This window comes from Furipterus horrens, unplaced genomic scaffold, assembly GCF_987537825.1.
Source record: "Furipterus horrens unplaced genomic scaffold, mFurHor1.1.pri manual_scaffold_2, whole genome shotgun sequence".
In the NCBI taxonomy this organism is placed as follows: domain Eukaryota; kingdom Metazoa; phylum Chordata; class Mammalia; order Chiroptera; family Furipteridae; genus Furipterus; species Furipterus horrens.
Window position 1 is genome coordinate 216,314,811 of NW_028327172.1, and position 23,740 is coordinate 216,338,550.

At 64.0% G+C, this 23,740-nt stretch overlaps 1 protein-coding gene across 1 annotated transcript; it reads left to right on the forward strand.

The window, feature by feature from the left end:
* Nucleotides 1–5,976: 5,976 nt before the first annotated feature.
* CPZ (carboxypeptidase Z) lies at nt 5,977–22,415 on the forward strand. Its single transcript, XM_090268223.1, has 11 exons — nt 5,977–6,070; nt 7,695–7,727; nt 8,638–9,012; nt 11,891–12,103; nt 13,889–14,085; nt 14,631–14,792; nt 15,137–15,295; nt 16,802–16,937; nt 17,997–18,136; nt 21,139–21,238; nt 21,925–22,415. Exons 1-11 carry the CDS (start codon nt 5,986–5,988, stop codon nt 22,290–22,292), a joined length of 1,968 nt encoding a protein of 655 aa, XP_090124349.1. The 5' UTR covers nt 5,977–5,985; the 3' UTR covers nt 22,293–22,415.
* The last annotated feature ends 1,325 nt before the right edge of the window (nt 22,416–23,740 follow it).

Sequence of the window (23,740 nt, forward strand, 5' to 3'; positions counted from 1 at the left end):
TATTGTTTGTCCTCCTTTCTATCTCCTGTTTCTTTGCCTAGATTTCCCATCATTCTGTTCATTCCAATAGTGTTCACCCTTTCTTCCTGGGTTATTTTTATATCACTTGCTGGAAAGATGTCACAGACCATTCCAACCTCTGAGTCACCCTGGCGTTGACCTCGGAGGGTGGTCTGTTCCCACACAAGTCGAGATTTTCCTGGTTCCCTATATGCTGAATAATTCAGGACTGTACCCTGGACATTTGGAATATTAGATTTGAGACTCTCAGTCTTGTTTAAATCCTATGCAGACTATTTTTGTCTGAGCTGGCAATGAACCCACGGGGTCCAGTCCGCAAGTTTCCACCAGCCCTCTGTGGACTGTGGTTTTCACATCGGTTCCATTTCCAAGTCTCTGCAGTGATTTGTCCGGTGTGTGCGCCAGCCAGTGGCCAGCCTAGGAGCTGAGAGGGGTCGGCCCTTGGCTGCGTGCTTACTGTCTCGGTTTCCTGTTCGTGGTCAGATCCGCACACTTGGGGCCCGGGGTGAGCCTGGGCTTCAGAAACAATGTTATGAGGTTGGGTTCCAAGCTCCTTGTTTACGATGTCTCTGGGATGTCCCGGTTCTCGGGGCTCCCTCGTCAGTCTCTGGCGGAAAGGCTAAGGCTCTGGTTAGCCTGGTTGGCGGCATGGTCCCTGGGACTGTGCCCAAGTCAGGGCCAGGCTATGGGAGGACAGGAAACAAAAGCTACCAGGTGTGTTCCATCCTCCTGGGACTTCGGGTCCCCTGCTAGAGAGGAAGGCTGGGGCACCCGAGGGCTCCTGCTGCCCGGTCTCTAGTGCCGACCTGGTTCGAAGCAATCCAGCCAAGGTTCAGCCCGGGGGCAGGGACGGCGAGCGCGTTCAGCACCCCGGACAGCGCCGCGGGCGGTGAGGTGTGCGGCGGCATCTGCCCGGGCCGCTCCCAGCTCCGCGGCGCCGCGAGCTCGGCCAGGCCATCGGGGCCCCGCGCTTGGCGCCGCTCCGCGTGCCGCTCCGGACCCTGCCCACCGGCCCTGCATCTCCGAGACTCCGCGGGCGCTTCCCCTGCCCGCTCCTGGCGCCGCGCCATGCGCTCTCCCCGCCGCATCACCTGCCAGGCCGTCGGCTCCTGGGCCCCTTCCTGGCTTCCTACGCAACGCTGAGCAAGCGGTGGTTTCCCGCTGCGCTACGCCCAGCGCCTGGGACCGCGCGACGCCCGCCTGCTGCTGGCCTGCGTGTGGGGACACTCGTTGGCCCTCCTGCTGGTCTAGCTTGCCTGGTCAAAGCGCAGCTACAGCGCGCCTTCGCGTCCCGCTCACTGCGCCTGCACCTGAGCCCGAGCGCGCGCGTCTCCCCGCCTTCCCCGCAGCTCTCCACACCGCGGGCGGGGGGCTCCACGGCGCCACTCCCCGTGCTGTTTCACATCCTTCAAGGTGCTGTGGCTGGCGCGTGCCACTGCTGGCACATCGACGATGTCTCCATGCAGGCACTCCTGCTGCTCCGGGACCTGGACCCCAGGGACCTGGCCCCTGACCCCGCCTAGCGCCAGGCCACACTCATGGAGGTGAACGCCATGGCCCGGCCCCCTGGTCTGCCTGTCACGCACCCTGGGCCATAACTCATACTGCTGATGGAATAAGGGTGACAGCCACAAAACAGGGAGCAGAGGTCACTGGCCCCCAGCCCCTTGCCTTCCTCACACACACCAGCAGGCTGGGGGGTGGCTGTGTGCTGTCCTTACGCAGGGCAGCGTCACCTTCACCTCCACCAAGTCCACAGGAGAATCTGAGAACACATCCCAGGTCTGAGACTGTTTCCGGGGATGATCCCAGGAGTTTCTAAGCACAGCAGAGCTCAGCCTTCTCGAGGCGGGACCCTCGGGAGGCACAGCTCGTCCTGGGTGCGTGAACCCCATGGGTTGATTGGCAGCCGCTCAGAACCTCATCCACATGCCTGGCCGTGACTCTGGTGCAGTTATGTGTACACTGAGAGGCGACTCCTCCTGAACCCAGGCCAGCTGGGCCACTCAAGGCGTGACTCCACAGTGCCCCGCACTGGACCTGAGGCTCAGAGAGGCTGCACAGAGCTGCTCCGCCTGGGAGTGCCTGGAGGTCAGCATGCTCTGCCCCACGGCTGGTCATCGTGGCCCGGGGCTGGGCGCACAGGGCACGCCTGCATCCGTCGGTCTCGTTTCGGTTTACTAGGGAGGACCGTAGCCTTTTCTGGTGAAGAACATGTGGGCTCAGCTCCCCTCCCCCAAGGCCATGCTGGGCCTCTTGATGACCGTCCTGAGATGACCAAGACAGTCAGAACTCCAGGCAGAGCCGAGTGTCCGGGGGACAGCGGCCAGGAAGGTGGGGGCCCCCCTCCCCAACTCAGCCACTCTGTTCAGCGCTTGTCCTCGGTCGGGGGGGGGGGGGCGGCGCGCACTACCATTGTTGCCAGAGGGGCCCAGGGGATGTTTCTGGGGATGTGTGTGCCTCTGTTGCATCCCTACTTCAAGGAAAGGGTGGTGCCCAGTAGTGCCGGGCCCTCCCCCAGGGGAGCTGAGGGAAGGACGGAGATCAGATGAACAAGTGCTCACCTTCCCTCTCGGTCCTGCTCATTGCTGACGTCCTCTGCAGCTGGCCAGCCCCTCAACACAGGGTGGGCTGCGGGATCCGGTCCCCCTTGGATCCTGCTGAGCACCCTCCCACCCCCGACACTGGCCCCTGCCTGTGGTCCAGGGAGAGAGGAACCACATGCACAGCAGCCAGTCCTTGGTGGCCAAGGCTTTAGGGACAGTTTATAGCCTGGGGAAGCCAGCCTGGCAAATCCTTTCCAGCTAACTGGGTGCCGTTAGGCCACTGTGGGCTGACTCTTTAGCGCCCCCCCCACCCCCCCGGCAGGACACAGGAAGTGCCTCTGAGCCACGAGGTGCAACTCAAATACAATAAATTATTGTTAGGAATAATAACTACACACATGTGGTAGGAAGCAGTTGTTAGAGAGTTTAAAAAAGCAAAGCACAAACACCCCAGGCAGGGCCACGAAGGCGTCATTCCAGCCCTGGGCCGTGGATCACAGGTGTGCGGCTGGATGACGTCATCCCCTGGCTCCGGGGGGCACGCGGACCCTGGGTGCCCCAGGGCTCGCACAGGAGAGCTTGGTCTCACTGTCCGGAAGCCCAGAGCCAGGCTGCAAACCCTCCCCCCTGGGGTGGGAGAGGCACACGAGCCGGCCAGGCGGGCCCAGAGTGGACACGGCCTTGCCCGTGAAAATGCACTCTCACAGCCTTGATCCATTTGAGGGAATGCGTGTACCCATCCCGTGGACAGTGCCACCGTTGGAAAGTGGCAACCCTTTTTAGAGGTGGTGCCTTCTCTGAAGCCCCCATGGAATTTTCTAGAAGACCACTCAGACACGGCTGCCCCAGGGGAGAGCTGTCAGTTGTATCTGTGCTGGGCATTCTAGAACACTCTGCCAGCTGACGTGACTCACGCATGGTGCTCTTCACCTTGGGCCTGCGATCCTCTTTAAGTTGAAAGATACTTTTCACGGGAACTGAAATGTATTACAAAGCAGTGAGTGTCCAAGGACTTCGTGACCCAATAAGCAGTTTTGTGAAAGCGTCTTCCGTTTCTCTGCACAGGGGAAAATGCTGACGTTGCATTAGCCTGAAGCCCGCTGTGAACTGCCAGGAAGGCGAGGCCCCTTCCCAGCTTCCAGGATGACCCGGACTAGACCCTGCCTCCCCCCCACATCGCCCGTGTGCAGGGATTGCCCTCGGCTCTGCTGGGAGCTTCCTGCTTCCTCTGTCCGGCCGGCAGCGCCCGGCACGGCGCCCCTCCGTCTCAGAGGCCCCGAGACCCTGAAGGGTGGGAAGCCCTCACTCCTGCGGCTTCCTTGTTGGCAACTCCAGGCCAGGGCTGCATATCATGAAGGTGTCTCTTCAGTGCCCAGCAGGGGTGGTGCCAGCCTGCGGTCAGAGAGCCTGTGGAGACTCAAACGTGGTCTCTGCTCTTGCCGTGAAGGTGCAGCTGGTCCAGCAGCGGCATGGCAGGCTCACCGCCCCGGCCCCGAGCACTCGCGGACTCAGGCTCTGGTCCCTCTGCTGGGTCACCTGCTCCATCCTGACCTCGCAGGCCTGGCTGTGGGCTGTCCCCGTCCTTCTTGGCCCACTATCTGGTGGGCTGGCGGGAGGGGGCCGGAGGCTCGGTGGGACGGGGAGCACCCCCGCACCTCTCACTCTCGGGAAGGGTTAACCGCCTGCAGCTGGCCCCTGACAAACAAGGGCCGGGTGGCTCCCTTGGCCACGCAGCCTGGGGTGGGAAGCTGCTCCTGCCGACTTCCCTGGGGAGGAAACAGGTTGGTCCTAGAGGCGGTTACCAAACTCTTCTCGCGGAGTCTTTCAAATTAACAACAGCTGCGCAGACCCCTTTCCATCAAATCTAAAATGCCAACAGCTTAAAGTAATATCATTATTGTGTGTACCACTCAGAAAAATGAACCCAAAAAAGCTGTCATTGGAGGCGTAAAGCCAGCCACCCAAGGGTGGCAGGCTCAGAGCTGGACCTGCCTGCAGGAGGGGATAGCAAGGAGACTCGCCCGCCCCCACCCTGGTACATGGCCTCCCGGCGCAGGCCAGAAGCCTGGGCCCCGGGAGATTGGCTGGGACGGGCCCGGAGTTTCTGGAGGGACGAGCTGGAGTCCAGGTGGACAGAGGACAGCGAGGAGCAGCAGGTGCCCAGGCCCAAAGGTGCTGAGGTGGCAACTGGAGGCGATGATGTGGGGCCACGGGGGGTCGGAGCCCTGTCCCTGCATTGACTCCCCAGCCTCTGGGCTGAGTGGCATCCGGCTCTGGGTCCTGCCTCCAGCTCCTGCTCAGCTGGTAGAGAGGCCCATGAAGGCACGTGGCTCCTAGACCGTCAGGCCGCTGGGACATTCTGGGCCATGGACCGCAGTGTCTGGCCAGCGCTGTCCCCAGGCCTCAGGGCGTGAGCGCATGGACGCGCACGCCGGCTGCGGGAAGCGGCAGCAGGCAGATGTGTGCTCATCTGGATGGCGGTCTTCCCCTGTCGAGCTCCATGGAGGGGGTGTCAAAGACTTTGGCTAAACCCCCAAAGCAGTCCTGGCCCTGGGGGGATGGAGGGGGCTCTGGAAAGACAGTGAGCTGGGGTCCCCTTTTCTCCTACCTTGGTGCCAATGGCCCTGGGCCTCCCTCCTCCCAGGCCCCTCCGGCCTCCTGTCCAGGTGGCTCTGGTGACATGGGCATGGGGGAAGGGAGGCACGTGGGAAGGGGCCCTCCCACTCCCCCAGGTGTGGGCAGGCCCCTGTGGAGGCAGGGGTGTCTGCATGGGCTCTCTGGGCCCCTCCGTATGGCCCCCGTTGTCTGCAGGGAGGAGGGCTGGAGAAGGGGAGACTCACCCCAGGGAGCCCTGTGCCACCACTGGACCAGCCATGGCCGGCACATTTCTCTGAGGACCGGGGTGCCAGGGTCCCGCTGGGGCCCCACCAGGAGGGGCTTCTCCCTGGCGCTCACTGGGCCAGTCACCCATGGCCACGGAGGAGCCACCTGCCCTTCCAGGGCCCTAACATCCCCACAGACCCTTCCGGGGCACCCACACCTGGATGGGGTGGGGAGGTGGGGCACTCCCTCGCCCCCTTCACTGAAAAAGGCCCAGAGCTGGGTGACTCGGCCTGGCTCACAGCCAGCGGGGGACAGAGGTCCCCTAGTCCTGTCCCGGAATCAGGACCTTTAGGCAGGATCAGCCGGGGCTTTGGAGGTCAGCTTCTAGTCGGCGCAGGTGGGAGACTGGCAATGGCCCCCGGGGGCGGGACGATCCGCAGAAAGGCTGCGCCGGTGCGGCCCCCGCCCCCTCCGCCCCGCGGGGTTCTGGCGCCTTGCTGAAACCCGACTCCGCTCGTGGGGGGCGGGAGCCGAGTGTGCTGCGCCCCGGTCAGGCTCCAGTGCCACATCACGGCGCCGCCGCCCGCCGCCCACCATGCTGCTGCCGCTGCTGCTGCTCCACGCCACGCTGGCCGCCGCCGCCGCCTGGCCCGGGTGCGAGCCGGCCTGGGACCCTGCGGGTAAGGCCGGACGTGCGCCCTGGGAGAGCGCAGCACCCGGGGCGGGGAACACCCCCCACCGCGTGACCCACCGCCCGGGATAACGTCCCCAAGTGGGCGCCCTGCGGGGCTGCGCTGGTCGTCTGCCGGGGACAGCACCGGCTCTCTGAGCACCTGGCGGCTGGGACCCCAGGGCGGAGTGCACAACAGCTGGGGACAGTGGGGGGACACTGTGCCCGGACGCGGGGTCCTTCTCCGGTCAGGCCACAGCAGGCGGGGCGCCCACAGGCGGGTCTGCGGAGCAGGGAGGCAGGACTTTGCAGGGGGGCCCGCCCGAATCTGAGCCCTGACCCCTCCTCCCCACCCGGCTGTGATGTGGACAACAGTCTCCGGAAGGAAATGGGCACACAGGGCCCGGGAGGGGGTGCCCCCCCCCGCAAGGGAGCGCTGGGAAGGGGGTGGGGGCTTCTGGAGGGCTGGGAGGGAGGGCTCAGGCACCCTCCAGGGCTGTGTGTCCGCCTGCAGGGCCTCACCTGAGAGCGTGGGGTGTGCGGGAGTTTGGGGTCCTGGCCACACCTCCCACCCCGGAGTGGGCCTCAGTCTCCCCTCTTCTTCAGAGCTGGGGTCACATCTAGTCCACCCCGCAGGGTCTTTATCAGCAGCAGACATCTTCGCCCCGGGGGGGGGTGCCCTGGGGACAGGGTTCGAGCGTGTCAGATTCACTCTCTCCAGGCCAGGGGTGGGGGTTACCTGAGACCTTGCGCACCTGCCAGCCCCTCACGTGTGTGCGTGGGGTCTTCCCCTCCCCTCCTTTCTGCAGAAAGGCCCAGGCCCGGCAGGGTGTGCGGGCGCATGGCGTGTGTGTGCGCGCGTATGTGTGCGCGCGTGTGTGTGCGGGCACATCCACACGTATGTGCAGGTGCGTGTGCGGGATGCAGGTGGAATGGGCACAGTGTCATGGGTGGACGGACCGCCCTTGGACCTCTGACACCCTAGGACAAGTCTAGAGTCAGGCTGGTCAGGGTCCTCCTCCTCCTCCTCCTCCTCCTCTCCTCCTCCGGGGAGCAGTGCAGGCCCCTCCCCCCCCTCCTCACGGGGTCAGTAACTGTTCCTAGAATAAACCCCTCCTCCAGACCCACCCCCTTGTCAGTGCGGACTAGGGAAGCCGACCCCCCTTCCCAGACCGCGGGTGGGCGTGGGCGAGGCTGCGCAGCGGGAGTCCGGCGGCCTTGTCCAAGGACTGCACCCGCCCCCACCCTCACCCCCCCCCCCCCGGGACTCAGAGCCAGCCCCGACCCTGCTTCCCGCTCTGCCTGGCGAAGGTCTGCCCGTCTTCCCGGGGAGCCTGGGGCTGCGGAGGCTTTCCTGCCCCTCGGGGCGGGTCTGGGTTCCGATTCTGACTGCTCCGCGCAGCTGTGCGGCCTCGGGCAGGTGCTTGCCTGCTCTGACCTCACGCAGGTTTCCCACGTGTTAGAGGAGGCGGGGCCCAGGACGCGTAGCCCATCTGGGGCGTCAGACCAGCCTTAGCCGGAGAAATGCTGACACCTTGTGGCCGAGGTGCGCACGGGCCCGCGTGGACGACCCGCCGCAGGCTCCCCTGCGTTTCCGGCAGCGCACCCCTGACGGCCCGGCTTTCTCCTTGCAGGTGGCTGCCGCAGGCCCTCGGGCGCGGACAGCGGTACGTATGGCCGAGGGCCGCCCCTCCCCCACTCTATCAAAGCGTCTTAAAGAGCTGAAGGCGCGCGAATAACGCGACCCAGTAATCAAAGCCACGCTGCTTCTTAAGCACCTAGAAACGAGGCACGACGGACAAGGAAGGAATCCCGCAGCCTGCGCCCCAGCCAGGCCCCGCTCCTGCCCGGCCGTCGCTCCCCTGCCCCCACCCCCGCTCCTCTGTCCCTCTCGCTGCCCCCCACCGCCCCGCAGGTGGGCTGCACACGCTCGGGCCCCTGAGGTGCGGGCACTGAGCACTCTTCGCCCCCATATCTCTGGGCTCAGCTCTGTGTCAGCTGAGACTGGGCTGGGCTGGCCCCTTCCCCCTCCCGGTGGGGCCCACATTTCCTCCTCAGTAAACCAAGGGTGGGGGTGCTGACCTCGCGGATGGTCTGGAAGGTCACGTGTGTCTGAAGGGCTCAGACAGACATTTCTTCACGTCTCCTGCTGCCAGCCTGGGCACATGCTATCTCCCGAGTTGAAGGACTAGACTTCATTTTTTTAAAAAGCAGGATTATAGTCCCCCAATATGACAGTCGGGGACACGCCCTGGAGTGCCAAACCCTCGGCAAGGCGGGCTCCCCGGCCCCCGTTTCACAGATGCGGGAGCTGAGACCCAGCGCGGCCCGCCCGGCTCACCCCGAGCGGGCTGTTGCCTGGTCAGCGTCAGGCTCCTTCCCTGCTCCCCCCACCGCCCGGCTTCCTCCGAAGCAGCCCTTGGCCAGGCCTCTCCCCAGCCGGACTGCAGGGGCCCCTCGCTGTGGGCCCCGGCCGGGGTGGGTCTGCTGGGGCCCAGCGGCCTCAGTCAGCGTCTGACAGTGTGGGACCCCCGGGTCCCCGTGGGAAGGCCTGACCTGGTGCCCCCTCCTCCGCAGCCACGTGCGTGGCCCTGCAGCTCAGGACCTGCGGCGACGTGGCCTACAACCAGACCGCCTTCCCCACCCCGCTGGAGCACCGGACCCCGGCGGCGCTGGAGTCCAGCTCCGAGTACACGCTGCTCAGCGTCCTGCACCACCTGCTGGAGGGCCAGTGCAACCCGGACCTGCGGCTGCTGGGCTGCGCCGTGCTGGCGCCGCGGTGCGAGGGCGGCCGGGCGCGCAGGCCCTGCCGGCACGTCTGCGAGGCCCTGCGCGGGGCCTGCCAGGCGGCCTTCGACGGCATCGACATGGCCTGGCCCTACTTCCTGGACTGCGGCCGCTACTTCGGGGGCCCGGAGGAAGGCTGCTATGACCCCCTGGAGAAGCTGAGAGGTAAGCGCGGGCCCGCGGGGCTCTGGGCTCCTGGTGCTGAGCAGCCGGGTGCCCGGGGGGCCCAGCGGGCAAAGTGGCACAGCTGGGGCTGGTGCAGAGGCCCAGGAGCAGGTGCATGCGGGGGCGCAGGTGTGGGACGGGCATGGCCGGCTGGGCGGCTGGTGGCCTTGACTGCAGCCCCTCCAGGGTGCTGCGGTCTCCAGGCCGAGCCCCGGGCTGCTGTGGGGAAGGCACCTGAAAGCTCGCACACGGAAGACACTGCCAAGCAGCCAGACCCATAAAAGCGGGGTCCGTGGGGCCTGGTGGGCTCAAGGCAGCCGCGAGAGGGACTGCAGACAGATGGACTTTGGTGCCCTTTGTTTCCTCGTGTGGACACACCAGCAGAGGTGAAGCGGGCCGCCCTGCGTCATGGTGAGGAAGTCCTGGAGGGCTTCTGGGCAGTGGTGCTGAGGGGAGAGAGGTAGCAAAGCTCTGCATGGGGCTGGGCCAAATGTGTCTCCACACCTTCAACCCCACCCACGCCTGCGGGGCTCCCTGCTGGGCTTCCCGGAGCAGGGCAGCAGGAGGGGCTCTGTGGGCGCCCCCCACTCCAGGCGACAGAGCCGTCCCAGCAGCCCAGCTAACAGCTTCCCACCGTGGTGACCGTTCTCTCTGTGCTGTCCCAGGCAGACGCCACTCATCACATGTGGCCACTGAGCTTGGAATGCGGCTAGTGCGGCCAAAGCTCTAAGTTTTTATTTGATTTGATTTTAATAAATTTAAGCGTAAGTATGAGCAGCCACGTGTGGCCAGTGTGTGACGCTGGGCAGCCCAGGACAAAATCTGCTTCTGGCCTGTTGTGTCCTCACGCCACCAAACTAGCTGTGAGGGTCACATGATCTGGGGCCGAGTGCCGCGTGTGGGGGTCACAGTGACCCTGACTGTCTGTCACACCCCATTGTCCAGGTGACACAGGGGCCCTGGGGTGGCAGATGGCATGGGTAGGAACCAGGCTGATGGGTGGACAGACCCGTCCAGTCACCGAACAGCTGCCCAGCACCTGCTGTGTGCTCGGCTCCTGCTGGGACGCCGCGGACGATGGATGGGACGGCAAGGACATGGCGGTGGGGCCGTGTTCTCCGGGTGCTGCTGTGCAGAGGGCAGCACTGTGCATGCTCAGAGGCAGGGGACAGGCGGGGGTGGGGGAGGTGGGCCGGGGCAGGGACGCTGAAGAAGGGAGCCAGACGCTGCGTGGGCCAGGCCTGCCCGCCCGCCCTGGGAAAGCCTGTGGACTTGGATTAAAAGAGATTATTTTGGGCAATTCCACCACCAAATTGCTGGTTCTGTCTGTGTTCTCCCTCCCTGAAAATATTTTGAGCAGAATCAAAACTACAAGGCAAGTGAGACCCTTCGGGGAAAGCAGTAACTGTTAGGGCTGCCCCGGGACCAGCCTCCAGGGGCCTATGCGGGCCCTGCAGAGGCTCCCGGGCATGGCGAGGGAGCAGGGTGCCTGCTCTTGTGAGAAGGGGGAGAGCCAGCCGGCTGGGGTTCCCTGGCCTGGAAGCCCAGGAATTCCTCCTACGGAAACTTTTAGAAGTCTGTGGAAAGAGACCCTTCTGCCCCCTGCGCCTACGCCTGCACCTCCCCCGCCTCCCCCGCCTGTCCCCGGGCACGCTCACTGCCCTGCTGGTCTGAGCAGCAGCAGACATCCCGAGTCCTCAAGTGGCGGTGTGTGGGCGGGACGGAGCCTTTCGGAGCTGCTGTAGACTCACCCAGGGGGGTGGACACTCTCTCCATCTGGATGCTGAGTAAATGAGGCAGGTAGGGACCCTGAGCACCTGGTCAGAGCAGGTGGGGGGCTTGGGCACCTGGTCAGAGCAGGTAGGGACCCTGGGCACCTGGTCAGAGCAGGTGGGGGCCTTGGGCACCTGGTCAGAGCAGGTAGGGCCCATGGGCATCTGATCAGAGCAGGTAGAGGCCCATGGGCACCTGGTCAGAGCAGGTAGGGGCCATGGGCACCTGGTCAGAGCAGGTAGGGGCCCTGGGCACCTGGTCAGAGCAGGTAGGGGCCCATGGGCATCTGGTCAGAGCAGGTAGGGGCCCTGGGCACCTGGTCAGAGCAGGTAGGGTCCCTGGGCACCTGGTCAGAGCAGGTAGGGGCCCTGGGCACCTGGTCAGAGCAGGTAGGGGCCCTGGGCACCTGGTCAGAGCAGGTAGGGGCTCATGGGCACCTGGTTAGAGCAGGTAGGGGCCCATGGACACAGGGTCACAGCAGGTGCTCCTAGGAAACAGAAACAGTCAGGAGGCCGCACGCCAAAGGGCAGTTTTCTTCGGGCTGAGGGGTCTGTAGGTCTGGCTTTTCCTCCATATTCTATTGTTCTATTAAAAAACATTTTCCGAAGTAGTTACACACTAGTTTTATTCACAGTAACTTTAGAAAATGTGTTGCGTTAAACACCTGTTGGGTGCTGTTATTAGCTGTGGACATCAAGTATTATAGAGGGATTTTTAAAATATTTTACTTATTTTTAGAGAGAGGGGAAGGGAGGGAGAAAGAGAGGGAGAGAACCATCCATGTGTGGTTGCCTCTCATGTGACCCCAACGGGGGAACCAGCCAGCAACCCAGGCCTGTGCCCTGACTGGGAATCGAACCAGTGACCTTTTGGTTCACAGGCCGGTGCTCAGTCCACTGAGCCACACCAGCCTGGGATAGAGGGATTTTTAATTTAAAACATGAACCGATTGGTCAAAGTGCGTTGGGGGTTGAGGTGTGAGGGTGTTGGGGTGGTCAGGGTCCCAGGCAGTCCTGGGGGCGCAGGCGTGGGCAGGCGGAGCAGCCGTCGGTGGGTAGGCGGCAGGCAGGCCGAGGCTGACCCCCGCACCCCACCCTTCCCCCAGGAGGCCTGGACATGGAGGACGCACCCCCCTCGGGCCTGCCGTCGACCTTCATTGACTTCACCCACCACTCCTATGCCCAAATGGTGCGCGTGCTGAAGCGGACGGCAGCCCGCTGCCCCCACCTCGCCAAGACCTACAGCATCGGCCGCAGCTTCGACGGCAAGGAGCTGCTGGTCATAGAGTTCTCAGTGCGCCCCGGCCAGCACGAGCTGAGTAAGCCTCCGTCACCGTCAGGCGCCCCAGTGAGGGGCCTGGGCGTCACCAGCTTCTGGGACAGGACTCTGGGCCTGCTTAGCCTCAGGGTGCACGGCCGGGGTCCCCCAATGTTTGGGGGACAGGGTGGGGACAGAGGCTTCAGGGCTCTGCTTGGTGCACGGTGGTGTGCGGCCGCATCCCGCAGGCCGCGTGGAACCACTTAGCGACATCCCTGGGAGTCACAGGGGCTGTGGGAAGGAGGGCACAGTCCTGGGAATGGGGACTGCATGTCATGTGGGCGTGTGGGCCCAGTGCTTCCACGGGGAACACATAACTGCTCCGTGCGCTTTGTCCTGGCGCCCGGACCCCAGGCAGGTGCGTGCGGCGCCCAGTCCTGGCCCCCGTAAGCTGCACAGTGAACGTGATGCCGCAGGGTGTGTGAACAGAGCCCTTTTTCCATTTGAAAAATCTCACGTCCATTGTAACGCGCATCAGGCTTAGTGGTCCTGGTCTGGGATGAGGGAGAGCTGCATGCCAACGCCACGTTTTATTGTCCCCTTAGAACTTGTTCTTCCAGGGCAAAGTCAGACTGCTGTGGTCACAGCTCACGCACGACCCATTGCGACTGAGACAGGGCCGCTCGGGTGCCAAGAAAAATGGCTGTGGGGCTGAATTTCAGGGGCAGGCTGGTGGGCCTGGGCCAGGCTGGGGGCTGGCTCAAGAGCAGGAGGACCCAGCAAAGACCCCGCCCCTGGCTGGGCAGCCTGCCTCCTGTGTAGCCAGGTGACTCTGACCCCCCTCTGGGGCGCCGCAGGAGCATCCAAGCCAGGGGCCTCCTCTGGGCCTCTTCCGGGATGGCCGGCCTTGTCCCTCAGGCCATCTGTGCCCATGACCTTGTGAGTCAGCTGGGACCCACCGAGAAGCAGACCCGATTCAGCCCCTGGTCCTTGTGAGCTACAGGGAAATACAGCCATCTTAGCAGAGCAGCTCCGGCCTCTTCGCTGGGCTGGACACCCTCAGCCCGGCCCTCATCCACCTGGCTTGAACAGCACTGACAGGGATCAGAGGCCATGCAGCCCCTCAGCCTCCAAGGCCTGCCCTGCCTCCCACCCCTCCGGCTTGTGGCGGGCTTGGGCTAAAGACAGGCTCTGCCGAGTTCGGGTGGGGCTGCAGCTCCGGAACGTGGGGGCGAGGGGTGCCCCGTGTGCAGAGGGCCCAGGACTGTGGCTGCCTGGAAGGCTGCAGGGTCCTTCACACCCTCCAAACCTGGGGGGTGAGGGCTTGCTCCCTCAGCTGCAAGTCCTTGGGCCACACACAGCCAGGGAGGGAGACACCTTTCAGATGCGTAATGTGATTATCAGCGAGAAGTGACTTGTCCAGAAGTCCCACCCATCCACCCATCCCTCCATCTATTCATACATCCATTCATTCATCCACGCTCCCTTCCTTCCTCCCTCCCTCCCTCCCTCCCTCCCTTCCTTCTTCCCATCTTTCCATTCATTTATTCACTCACTGGCTGCCTGTCTTCCCATCGAAGCACCAGTGTACTGTAACGTATCCCACAGACTGAAGCGTGGTGCCACATGATACTAATTAATGCCCTCGATTAGCGATGCTAAATGTAGCGCATGAGCGCAGCAGAAGTGACGACCTCAATGAGTCCTCATCAGCCAAGCAGATACTGGGGCCCAAACAAGTATGATTAGGTCCCAGACCATCTGGCCACCCCTGCCGAGGGGGCCCTCAGGCTGTGAAGAGCCCGGGGATCTAAGACGACCCCCAGGTCACCATGTGTCCCCCCAGTGGAGCCCGAGGTGAAACTCATCGGCAACATCCATGGCAACGAGGTGGCGGGACGGGAGATGCTCATATACCTGGCCCAGTACCTGTGCTCTGAGTACCTGCTGGGCAACCCCCGCATCCAGCGCCTGCTCAATGCCACCCGCATCCACCTGCTGCCCTCCATGAACCCCGACGGCTACGAGGTGGCGGCCGCCGAGGTGAGCGCCCGGGCGGCCCGGCGAGGGCTGTGCCTCAGCACCCCATTCATTCACTCACACTCACTCGTTCACTAGCCCTCAGGGCGGGTCCGTGTGCGCCCCCACCTGGGGGACGAGAACCCAGCAGGCAGCAACCCTGCCCTGAGCGCTGCTGGGCCAGACAGGGGCAGGTGCTGGTCATTCTGTGGGGTGTCACAAAGGTGATGCACGCTCGGGGGAAACGGAGGACAAGGAAGGGGGTCAAGAGAGGGCGAGCGCGCGGGCTGGAGTCGGAAGCTGTCTGACCTGCAGGAGGTGGGGAACAGTGTGTAACAGCCGGGGGGCACTCCAGCCAGGGCCAGGCCTGAGTCGGAGGGTCAGCAAGGAGGCTGGGCGGGAGGAGCCGGACAGATAGTAGAGGAGACGCAAGGTGTACACGCTCCCAAGTTCATCACATACAGCCAGAGAAGCCACGGCCCTGGCCGACTCTCAGGCCGGCCCTGCGGCCGCCCTCCAGGATCAGGGCGGGCGTGCTGACCCTCAGCTGGGGGCGGCCCATGTTTCAGGGTGCCGGCTACAACGGGTGGACAAGCGGAAGGCAGAACGCGCAGAACCTGGACCTGAACCGCAACTTCCCCGACCTGACCTCCGAGTTCTACCGCCTGCACTCATCCCGCGGCATGCGCACCGACCACATCGCCATCCCACAGCACTACTGGTGGGGTAAGGTAGGAGCCGCCCCCCCAGCTCCGCCTCCACCCGAGGGGTCCCTCGGTGTGGTCCCTCCCCAGCACAGGAAGCCTGGCAGTTAAAGCCTCCCCTCTGAGGACAGCTCCTCACTGGGTGTTGGTGGCTTTCAGGGGGCATGTGTTGGAAGCCCCCAGAGCCTGGCAGGTGCTCTGGGGCAGGTGCCCAGGAGGGCTGCCTGGAGGAAGTGACATCCCTAAGAAGTAGGAGGATTGGCGTGGGTGAGAACCCTGTAGTGTTGAGCCCAGGCCTAAAGGCTGGGCCGTGGCGGGGTGGTCAGCGGGGCCGTGCCCTGTGCTGACGACGGTCTCCTCCCACTGGGCAGGTGGCCCCGGAGACAAAGGCAATAATGAAGTGGATGCGGACCGTCCCCTTCGTGCTGTCAGCCAGCCTCCACGGGGGAGACCTGGTGGTGTCCTACCCCTTCGACTTCTCCCAGCACCCCCACGAGGAGAAGATGTTTTCTCCCACGCCTGATGAGAAGGTGAGCGGAGGGCGCCGGGCGAGGCGGGCATGCGGCGGGTGCAGGGGCAGCTGCGCTGTGGGTGATGTCCGTGGGGTCGGCCTCGTGTGGGTCCTTTCTGAGCCCAGTCACTGAACCGTTAGGCTCCTAGGCCCAGCTCCAAAGCACCCCCCACCCCCCAAGGAAGCCTTCAGCCCAGCGGGGAGCAGCCCCTCCCTCCTCTGGCTGCTGCCCCCCTTTCCTCAGGGTCCCTCTCTGGGGGCCTCTGGGGTGGGGACTGGCCCCCGGCCCTGCCCCCAGGCCACCGGCGGCTTCCCGGCCACGGGGAGGGCGGTTCCGGGAGACGCCGGCGGGGGGCGGTGCTGCAGCGTGCACGACAGGCGCCGGCTCCCGGGAGCAGCTGCAGGGGGCCGGCTCGGGATCCCCAGGCCTCCCCTTCCCTCCCGGGTCCTGCCTGCGGTGATGACCGGACCTTCTCCAGCCCCTCTCCCCCGAGGCCCCCGGCCCTGGCTGGGTCCCTGCCCGGGCCTGGGACTGGAGCCCACGCAGGCTGGTCTGGGCAGGGTGGGAGCGCATGCCTGTCCCCTCTGGGGACGGAACCCGGAGGCCGCCTCCTTCCCTCCTGACTCACCTGCTCGCCTGCTGGCTCAGCCCCTCCTGCGCTCCCTCATGAGCTCGGGGGCTCACTCTGCAGCCCGCTAGGCCTCGGGGGGCAGGGGGACAGGTGCTGTGCTCAGAGCTCAGTAGTGCCCCAGGCAGGGGTGGCTGGGTGGCGGTCAGAGCAGTCCTGTGGCCCCTGGGCAGAAGGAGCCCTGGGCTCTGGGCTCAGCATCTCTGAGTCTCAGAGGCAGACGCGGGAAGATGTCCCCAGGGGCGGGGTGGGGGGGAATGTGCGCCTCAAAGGGTCCCAGCAGAGCCAGAAAACCGAGGGTCTTCCCCACCAGCCGCGCGTCAGCAGCCAGCGCCCCTGAGCCGCGTAGCCAGTGGGGATGTGTGAGAGCCAGGGTCCCAGGAGAGGCGCCGGGAGTGTCCCAAGTCATCTCCAAGCTTCCATGGCACCCCGTGGATTAGAGCCAGCACCTCAGGGCGGCATTCGGGGCCCCAGCCCCCGCTCCTCCCCACCTGTCCCCCACACCTGCCTGCCCCACAGGGAATCCACTCCTGTGCTGGGCTCCAGCCCCGCGCTGCCCACCAAGGCCTCCGGACCCAGCCCACGCCCAGTGGGAGCGAGCTCAGTTTATCGAGGACCCCACATGGCAGGAGCTGGGCAGGGAGGTCTTCTGCATGGCCTGGGTCTTTGCTTTTCCTACCCGGGCCCACCCATGCCTGGCTCCAGGTGCACCCACGTGCCCACCGCAGGTGCCCTGAGCTAAGCCCTGCACATGCTATGGCCCCTGCATGGACACCGTTCCCCTCTCTTACCTGTGTTGCAGGTGTCCTTTGGGGAGACCCCTGTCACAGGGGCCCCTCCGCTGCCCCCAGCTCTGAGGGCAGACTGCAAAGCACTTCTTCTGGTCTCCTTTCCAGATGTTCAAGTTGCTGGCGAGAGCCTACGCTGACGTCCACCCCATGATGATGGACAGGTCAGAGAACAGGTGTGGGGGCAACTTCCTGCAGAGGGGCAGCATCATCAACGGCGCGGACTGGTACAGCTTCACGGGAGGTGCGCCCCCCGGGGTCTGGGGGAGGGTGGGCGGGGCCTGAAGGGGGTGAGGCCTGGCAGAGGGTGGGGCGGGGCCTGTTAGTGGGAGGGGCCTGGCAGAGCTCGGGGGCGGGGCCTGGCAGAGGGTGGGGCGGGGCCTGGAAGGGGAGGAGCCTGGCAGGGGAATGGTGGGGCAGGGGGTGCCCTTGCGACTCCTGTAGCAACTGTTTCTGGGAGCTCGATTCTGGACCCTCAGAGAGCAGGGAAGATACTCCCGGGTTGGGAGACGCGCTCAGGGGAGGGGGATAGGTTGTTCTGAAGCCAGGTCACTCCCCCGCCAGCAGACCTTCTGTGCCGTGCGCCCCCCAGCACGGGTGGCCGTTCCCAGGGGCAGGGCAGCCTCCCTTTTCCAGGGCTCCGAGTCTCAGTCATGACCCTATTATCAGGGTCTCCCAGGGAAGCCTGGGCCAGGGCCAGAGGGGCGGGAGCAGCGGACATGTGGCCCCACTGTGGGCCTGAGTGTTAAGCCAATAACAGCAGGCCGGGTACTGAGGGTCCAAGGTGGCCCTGACTTACTGAGGCGGCGGGTGTCCCAGTGGCTCCTGGCGCAGGGCTGCCGCATCAGACCGGACTCAGATGACCATCAATGGTCACAGCTTCTGCTGAACAGGAAGCTCCAAAGGCAGGGGGTGCTGAAGTGGGTGGGGGCAGCGGTCAGTCTGAGCTGTGGGGAGCCACTTCGTTGGCCTCTGTCCTGTCTGCGAGGCCATGTCCCCCCTAGAGATGGAGGAGACAGGCCCTCCGCCGCAGGCTGTTCCCAGGACCGCCCAGGTAAGTGACCAGTGGCTCAGCCACAAGCTCAGCTGCTCACTGGAAGCCAGCTCGGGGCTCACCCACTGAGGGATGGATGGCCAGGCACCGAACAGCCTGGGTTCTCAGCGCAGCTCGGCCCCTTCCCGGTGGGCCCGAACCGCGGGCCACAGCCTGCTCGCCTGTGGAGCAGGGACGGTGGCACCGGCCCCGGCACCTGCGAGGCGCTGGACACTGGCGGGCCGCGCTGAGCTGCGCCCTGTGCTGCAGGCATGTCCGACTTCAACTACCTGCACAGCAACTGCTTCGAGATCACGGTGGAGCTGGGCTGCGTGAAGTTCCCCCCCGAGGAGGCCCTCTACACACTCTGGCAGCACAACAAGGAGCCGCTCCTGAACTTCGTGGAGACGGTGAGCCAGACAGCCTCGCTCTGGCCCGGCGGGGGCCCCGGGGACAAGGGGCGGCCGCTGGTGGGGCTCCGTGTGTGCTCACGCAGTGACATTTCACTCGTTAGTTAAGCACCTGCTTGTTCACAACCGAAGCCTCCCTGGCCTCCACCCACAGGTCCTGCCCCAGGGGCGGGGGGTGGGCCACAGAGGGACATATGCCACAGTCTCAGAGCCTCAAGGGGCACAACTGAACAAAGAGAGAGTCAGGGGCTGGGGCAGCCCAGCCCCCAGAGGCCATGGTGGCTTCCTGGAGGAGGCAGTACCTGTCTGTGTCTTGAAGGAATAGGGGAGGTGGCGGGACAAGGGGAGATCGGGCAGGGGCGGTGGGTGCAGGTCCCGGCGGTTGTAGGAATGCGGTGGGCACTGGGCAGACTGAGGCCTGGGGACGTGGCTCTGGGCAGCAGGATATCTGCATGGCCTGCGGCCTTGGGCACACCTGCCCCTTGGGTAGGATGGCACAGACTGGTATGGCAGTGAGAGGGGCACCTGCTGAGGTCACGCAGAAATAGCTGGGTGGGCAGTGAGTGGGGGCCTCAGAGAACATGTCTAAAACAACCGCTCTCTGGGCTTCAAGACCCAAGTCTTGGGTGACGGAGCAGGGGCTAGAATGCCAGCTGTCCGACCAGCCACCTCTCCCAGCCCCGCCCCCTGCCTCAGTGTCCCCAGCATGGCTCACAGTCGAGGGATGTCACAAGGCTCTGAATAAGGTCATGTGCATGAGAGGGGCGCAAGAAGCCAAAATGAAAGTAATGGCTTTGTAGAAGCCTCTGCTACCTTTTTTCCAAACATTTAAAAAAAATCACACGAAGTGCACACTGGCACTTTCTCTCCTAGAAGGAGGCTCCAGGGAAGTGGGTCACTCAGGGCGGGCCACGAGGGGGCTGTGAGTGTGCAGTGCTTTACAGTTGCCCCCCTCCTGCTCCGTCCCCCCACCCCCCATCCACCGCACACGCATATGACATCGAATCCCAACATCAGTCCTGGGCACTAGACAGGCTGCTGCCTTGTATAGGCGGGGGGGCAGGTGCCAGGGAAGGACGGCGCTGGTCTGGGGCCGCTGGGCCAGGTGCAGGCTCCTGTTCCTGGCTCTCAGGGCTGTGAGGCAGCCAGCGCAGGGGACAGGGGGCGATGGGACTGTCTGTTGTCACCCAGGGACTGCCTAGAGCTCGAACTCAGGCCTGCTGCCCCAAACCCCAGTGCTGCCCACAACCTCCCTCCTTTCTAGAAAGATTAGGAACCTTCCTCCAGGCGAGGGCCAGGCAGAGCCTCCCGGTCAGCAGCTGTAGCAACGGGAGAAAAGCAGAGACAATCACTGGACGTCATTAGTGCTGGAGCTGCTGCTTTATGGCCACGCCAGCGACCTCTGGCTGTGCGGGCGGCCATCATTCAATCAGGGCTGCAGGCCAGAGCCCGCGCTCATTTCATTTTACGGCTGTCTGCGGAAAATGAGTTTTAAGGAGCCTTAAATGGAGCTGGGATTGCTCTGAGGATATTGCATGTGAAGTCTGGGGATATGAAGATTTAATAGCAGCGCGATTCTGCGGAAGGCTGGGCAGCACACGGCCGGGCGTGGCTGCCCCCGAGGCTGACCCCTCAGGAGAGCCGGGCTGGGCCTTTTGATAAGGATCGAGCCTGTCGTGGCCCATTGAGGCCCTGTTCACAGTGATCCTGACCAGGCCTTGGGTGGGTGTCTCCATCTCCCCGGGGAAGGGTACGGGGGGAGGGGTTACTCACCATCTCTCCTTCCTGCCAGAGAGCTCCCCATCCTGGTTCTGCAGGAAGATGACTCCTCAGCCTGAGAGCAGGGATGGAATAAAATCTAGCCAGTGCACGCTGACATTAAATGAGGCCCTACTATGTGACCTCTGCTCTCAGGCTTGGGGGAGGCGGGCACTCAGTGACATTACAGTGAGGTCAGGGCTGGGAGAGTGGACGCTCCGGACCATGAGACCCCAGAGGAGGCCCTTGATATGGCTAGTCATCAGGGAGGGCTTCCTGGAGGAAGAGGAGTATGAGCTATGTCTTGAAAGGGAGAGGAACTAGCTAGGTATTGGGGCCACACTCAAGGCAGATGGCACAGCTTCCCGGGAGAGACCAACCTCACTGCGCTCAGTCCCCTCCAGCCCCGTCGTCCTGGCCTCACCTGATGTGACCTGTGTCCCCAAGTTGTTCTTGGCCCGATAGGGCAGGAGCAGTTTGGCTTGTTCGTTGCTGACTTTCTTAGGAGAAGAACTGTGAGCAGGATGAGGCTGTTCTGGGAGGAGCTTTGCTCAGGAGAGTGCAGCGTCCCTGTCCAGCCCTTGGCCATGTGCAGGAGCCGCGGGCACGTGCTCAGGACGGTGCCTAAGCGGGTGGCGCAGGTCCCACGTCCCCGCTCCGGCACCCGCCGCCTGTGTTACTATGTAGTGTTATTCTACAGCAACACCCGGCAGGCCACATGACCCTGCTTTATAGGTGGGGCCGCCACACTGGAGATGTGAGGTGGTTTGCCCACAGTCTGAGAGCAGGTTGGTACCACGCCGGGACTGGCACCAGGGCCCAGAAACCCGGCCCGTGTCCTCCCGGTGGCCCATACTGCCGGCAGGACCTCGCCTCAGAGGGAACCCAGCCCGGGCTCTGCTTACAAAGGCAGGGCCCTGAGGTGTGTCAGAAGGTGGACACCGGGGCTTTCTGCTCAGGGCTCACTGCCTGGGAGACATCAGTCCGACCTTCTAGCCGGACTGGGGCTATTCACAAGCCCGCGACGGAGCGGCCTGCCGCGGAGATGGGCTGGCCGGTCACCCTCATTTCACGGATGAGGAAACCGAGGCCCAGGGAGGGGAGCAGCCTGCTCAGGAAGGCGAAGTGAGGGGTGGGCTCAGCCATGCGGAGACTCCAGGCTCCACGGGGAGACGGCCGGGTGGCTGTCCGGTCTCCCTGGAGGACACGCCCCACATCCACGCCCCCCTCTCTGGCCCCGTCAGGTGCACCGCGGTATCAAGGGCGTGGTCATGGACAGGTTTGGCAAGCCAGTTAAGAACGCCCGCATCTCAGTCAAGGGGATTCGCCATGACATCACCACAGGTGCGCACCTGCCGGGGCCGCGTCCCGGTCCCCGGCTCCCACAAGTGCCCCCAGTGGCCCCACGCTCCTCCAGGCACCGTGACTCCCCCTCTGCCCATGTGCTTGGTGAGGGAGGGCGGGCACCTGGGGTCTGTGTCCGCATCTGGCCCGGGGAGACCACGCTTAGGCCCTGGCTGCCAGTGACAGGGACGTGGACCCCAGGTTTGTCAAGAAATACCTCTGCTGGGAAAAGCCACCTTCTCAAAAGTCACAGGAGGCAGCTGCCTGTGGTCCACGAGCCCCTCTGTTCACATCCCAGGGTTCATGTCCCACTGATAGACTGGCGTGTCGTGTGTGGGCTCCTGGTGCCCTTGGGCATTTCACAACGGGTTTGAACATTTTGATACGTTGTGATGTGAGTTTACCTGGTCCAGACGGGGTGGGATGGCTAACGGTGGGTTGGGGATAGAGGCTGCGGTCTGTGAAGGCTTCAGAGAGGAGGTGCTGCCCAAGCAGGGCTTTGAGGGATGAATAGGAGTTGCATAGAGGGAGGAGGTGGGAAGGACATTCCAGGTCATTACACAGGGGAGTAAATTTGGGGTCTGTCTGCCCTCCAGGCTGATGCCCCCTCTCACTCCCGTTACCCATCACCTCCAGGTGGACTCTGAGCCCAAGCCTAGGGGTCACTTAATTCTATTTGTCACCAGCCCCAGATGGTGACTACTGGAGACTGCTACCCCCAGGGTCCCACATCGTCATTGCTCAAGCTCCTGGCTACTCCAAGGTCATCAAGAAAGTCACCATCCCCATCCGGATGAAGAGGGCCGGCCGCGTGGACTTTATTCTCCAGCCTCTGGGGACTGGACCCAAGAAATTCTTCCAGGGCCCTCGGAGAAGCAGACCTGGGCTCCGAGACCCCCTGGGGGGTGCCAGCCTGCACGGGGAGCCTGAGGAGCCAGGCCAGGAGCCCCTCGGGGCACGGAGGCAGCCGGGCACTGGCGGGAGCAAGCCCTGGTGGTGGTCCTACTTCACGTCACTGAGCTCGGACAAGCCGCGCTGGCTGCTCAGGTACTAGGTTCCTCTGCCTGTGGGCCATGCGCAGGCCCTGCTGCCACTGGCCCGGGCTCCTGGCTCTTGATTTCATCTTCCAAAGACATCCCATAAAGCCCTTTCCGTTTTATTAAAGTGTTTTTATTCACGTCTGTGTCTGAGGCACCTGCTGGGGGAAGAATTGGACCCTGGTGGAGAGAGGCCACCCTGGCCGCCACTAACAGGGCTGCCACTCAAGCTCACCTGTGTGCGTGTGGTCCCCAAAGCAAGGGGTCCCTCCGCTTTACAGATGGGAAGACCGAGGCTTGCCCAGGGCCACCCACAGAGAGGGCGGTGCCGGGCTGAGCAGGAGCCGAGCCTCTGGGCCCTGCGGCTGAAAGCTTTGTGCCTGGGAGCGTGTGGAGGTGGGAGGCAGAGGTGAAAGGCCGGGGTGCCTGGCTGGGAGGAGGGTGGTGGACAGCAGGTGATCCCCCAGGGTCAAGGCCTTGAGGGTGGGGGAGCTAGCAGGAAACTCGGGCCGTACCATCTCCCGAGGGTCATGCTTAGAGACTCCAGGCTTCGCAGCACCTGGACTCCAGGAGGGGTCCCCGGCCCCGAGAGGCGAGGTGCGTGTCCCTGCGCAGGGTGGGGCGGGGGCATCCCTCCCAGTGAACTAGGGCAAGGTTTTCTTTAAGGGGGGGAGGCAGGCGGGTCTGCGACCATGGTTCTGATTCACATTCAGAATCACTTCAACCCTTTCCTGCCCTGAGAACCTGGCTTTCAACAACGCCAGGAATGACAGGGTCAGTGATTCTTGTAGTGACTTCTCTGCTGGGTCTCGCAGCGGCTTTAGGAGGATGATGCCGGCAGCAGCCCCCCTAGGGTGCGGGCCGAGAGCTGGCCCAGGGCCTTCCCTTCCCTTTCCTTCCCTTCCTTCCCTTTCCTTTCCTTTCTTTTTCTTTTCTTTTCATCTTTGCAGTTTCTTTTCCCTGGGATACAACCCATGAAGGATACAAGGGCAGATGATTTGCTTCAGCGGATCCTGGCAGCCAAGAACACCCACAGCTGCGCCGGCAGCAAACTCCCCAGCCAGGCCCACAGGCAGGGGCTGCGTCCAGGGAGGGGTGCAGCAGGATGGCGGGGTGGGGGGGCTGCTGGGGACGGGCCACCGCTGGAAAGGCGCAGTAGGAAGGCAGAGAGTCAAGCGAGCGTGAGCAACGTCTGCAGGGAGCCCCGTGAGGCGCAAACCCAAAGCCGCTCAGCCCCTGGGGGAGAGGAGAGGCTGGAGTCTCGGGGCTCGGACGTGGGGTCTGGGAGACGAAGGGAGGGAATCAGGGGCCACCAAGAAGAAATCACAAAGAAAACGAGGCTGGAGGACAGACCCCGCAGTCCCACATGCAAATATTCAGGGGAAAAGAACGCTTAATAGGAAGAAGTGTGTGAGCTACTGATACTCACGTCTGCCGCCGGCTCTCGCGGGCGTCCCGCCGGGAC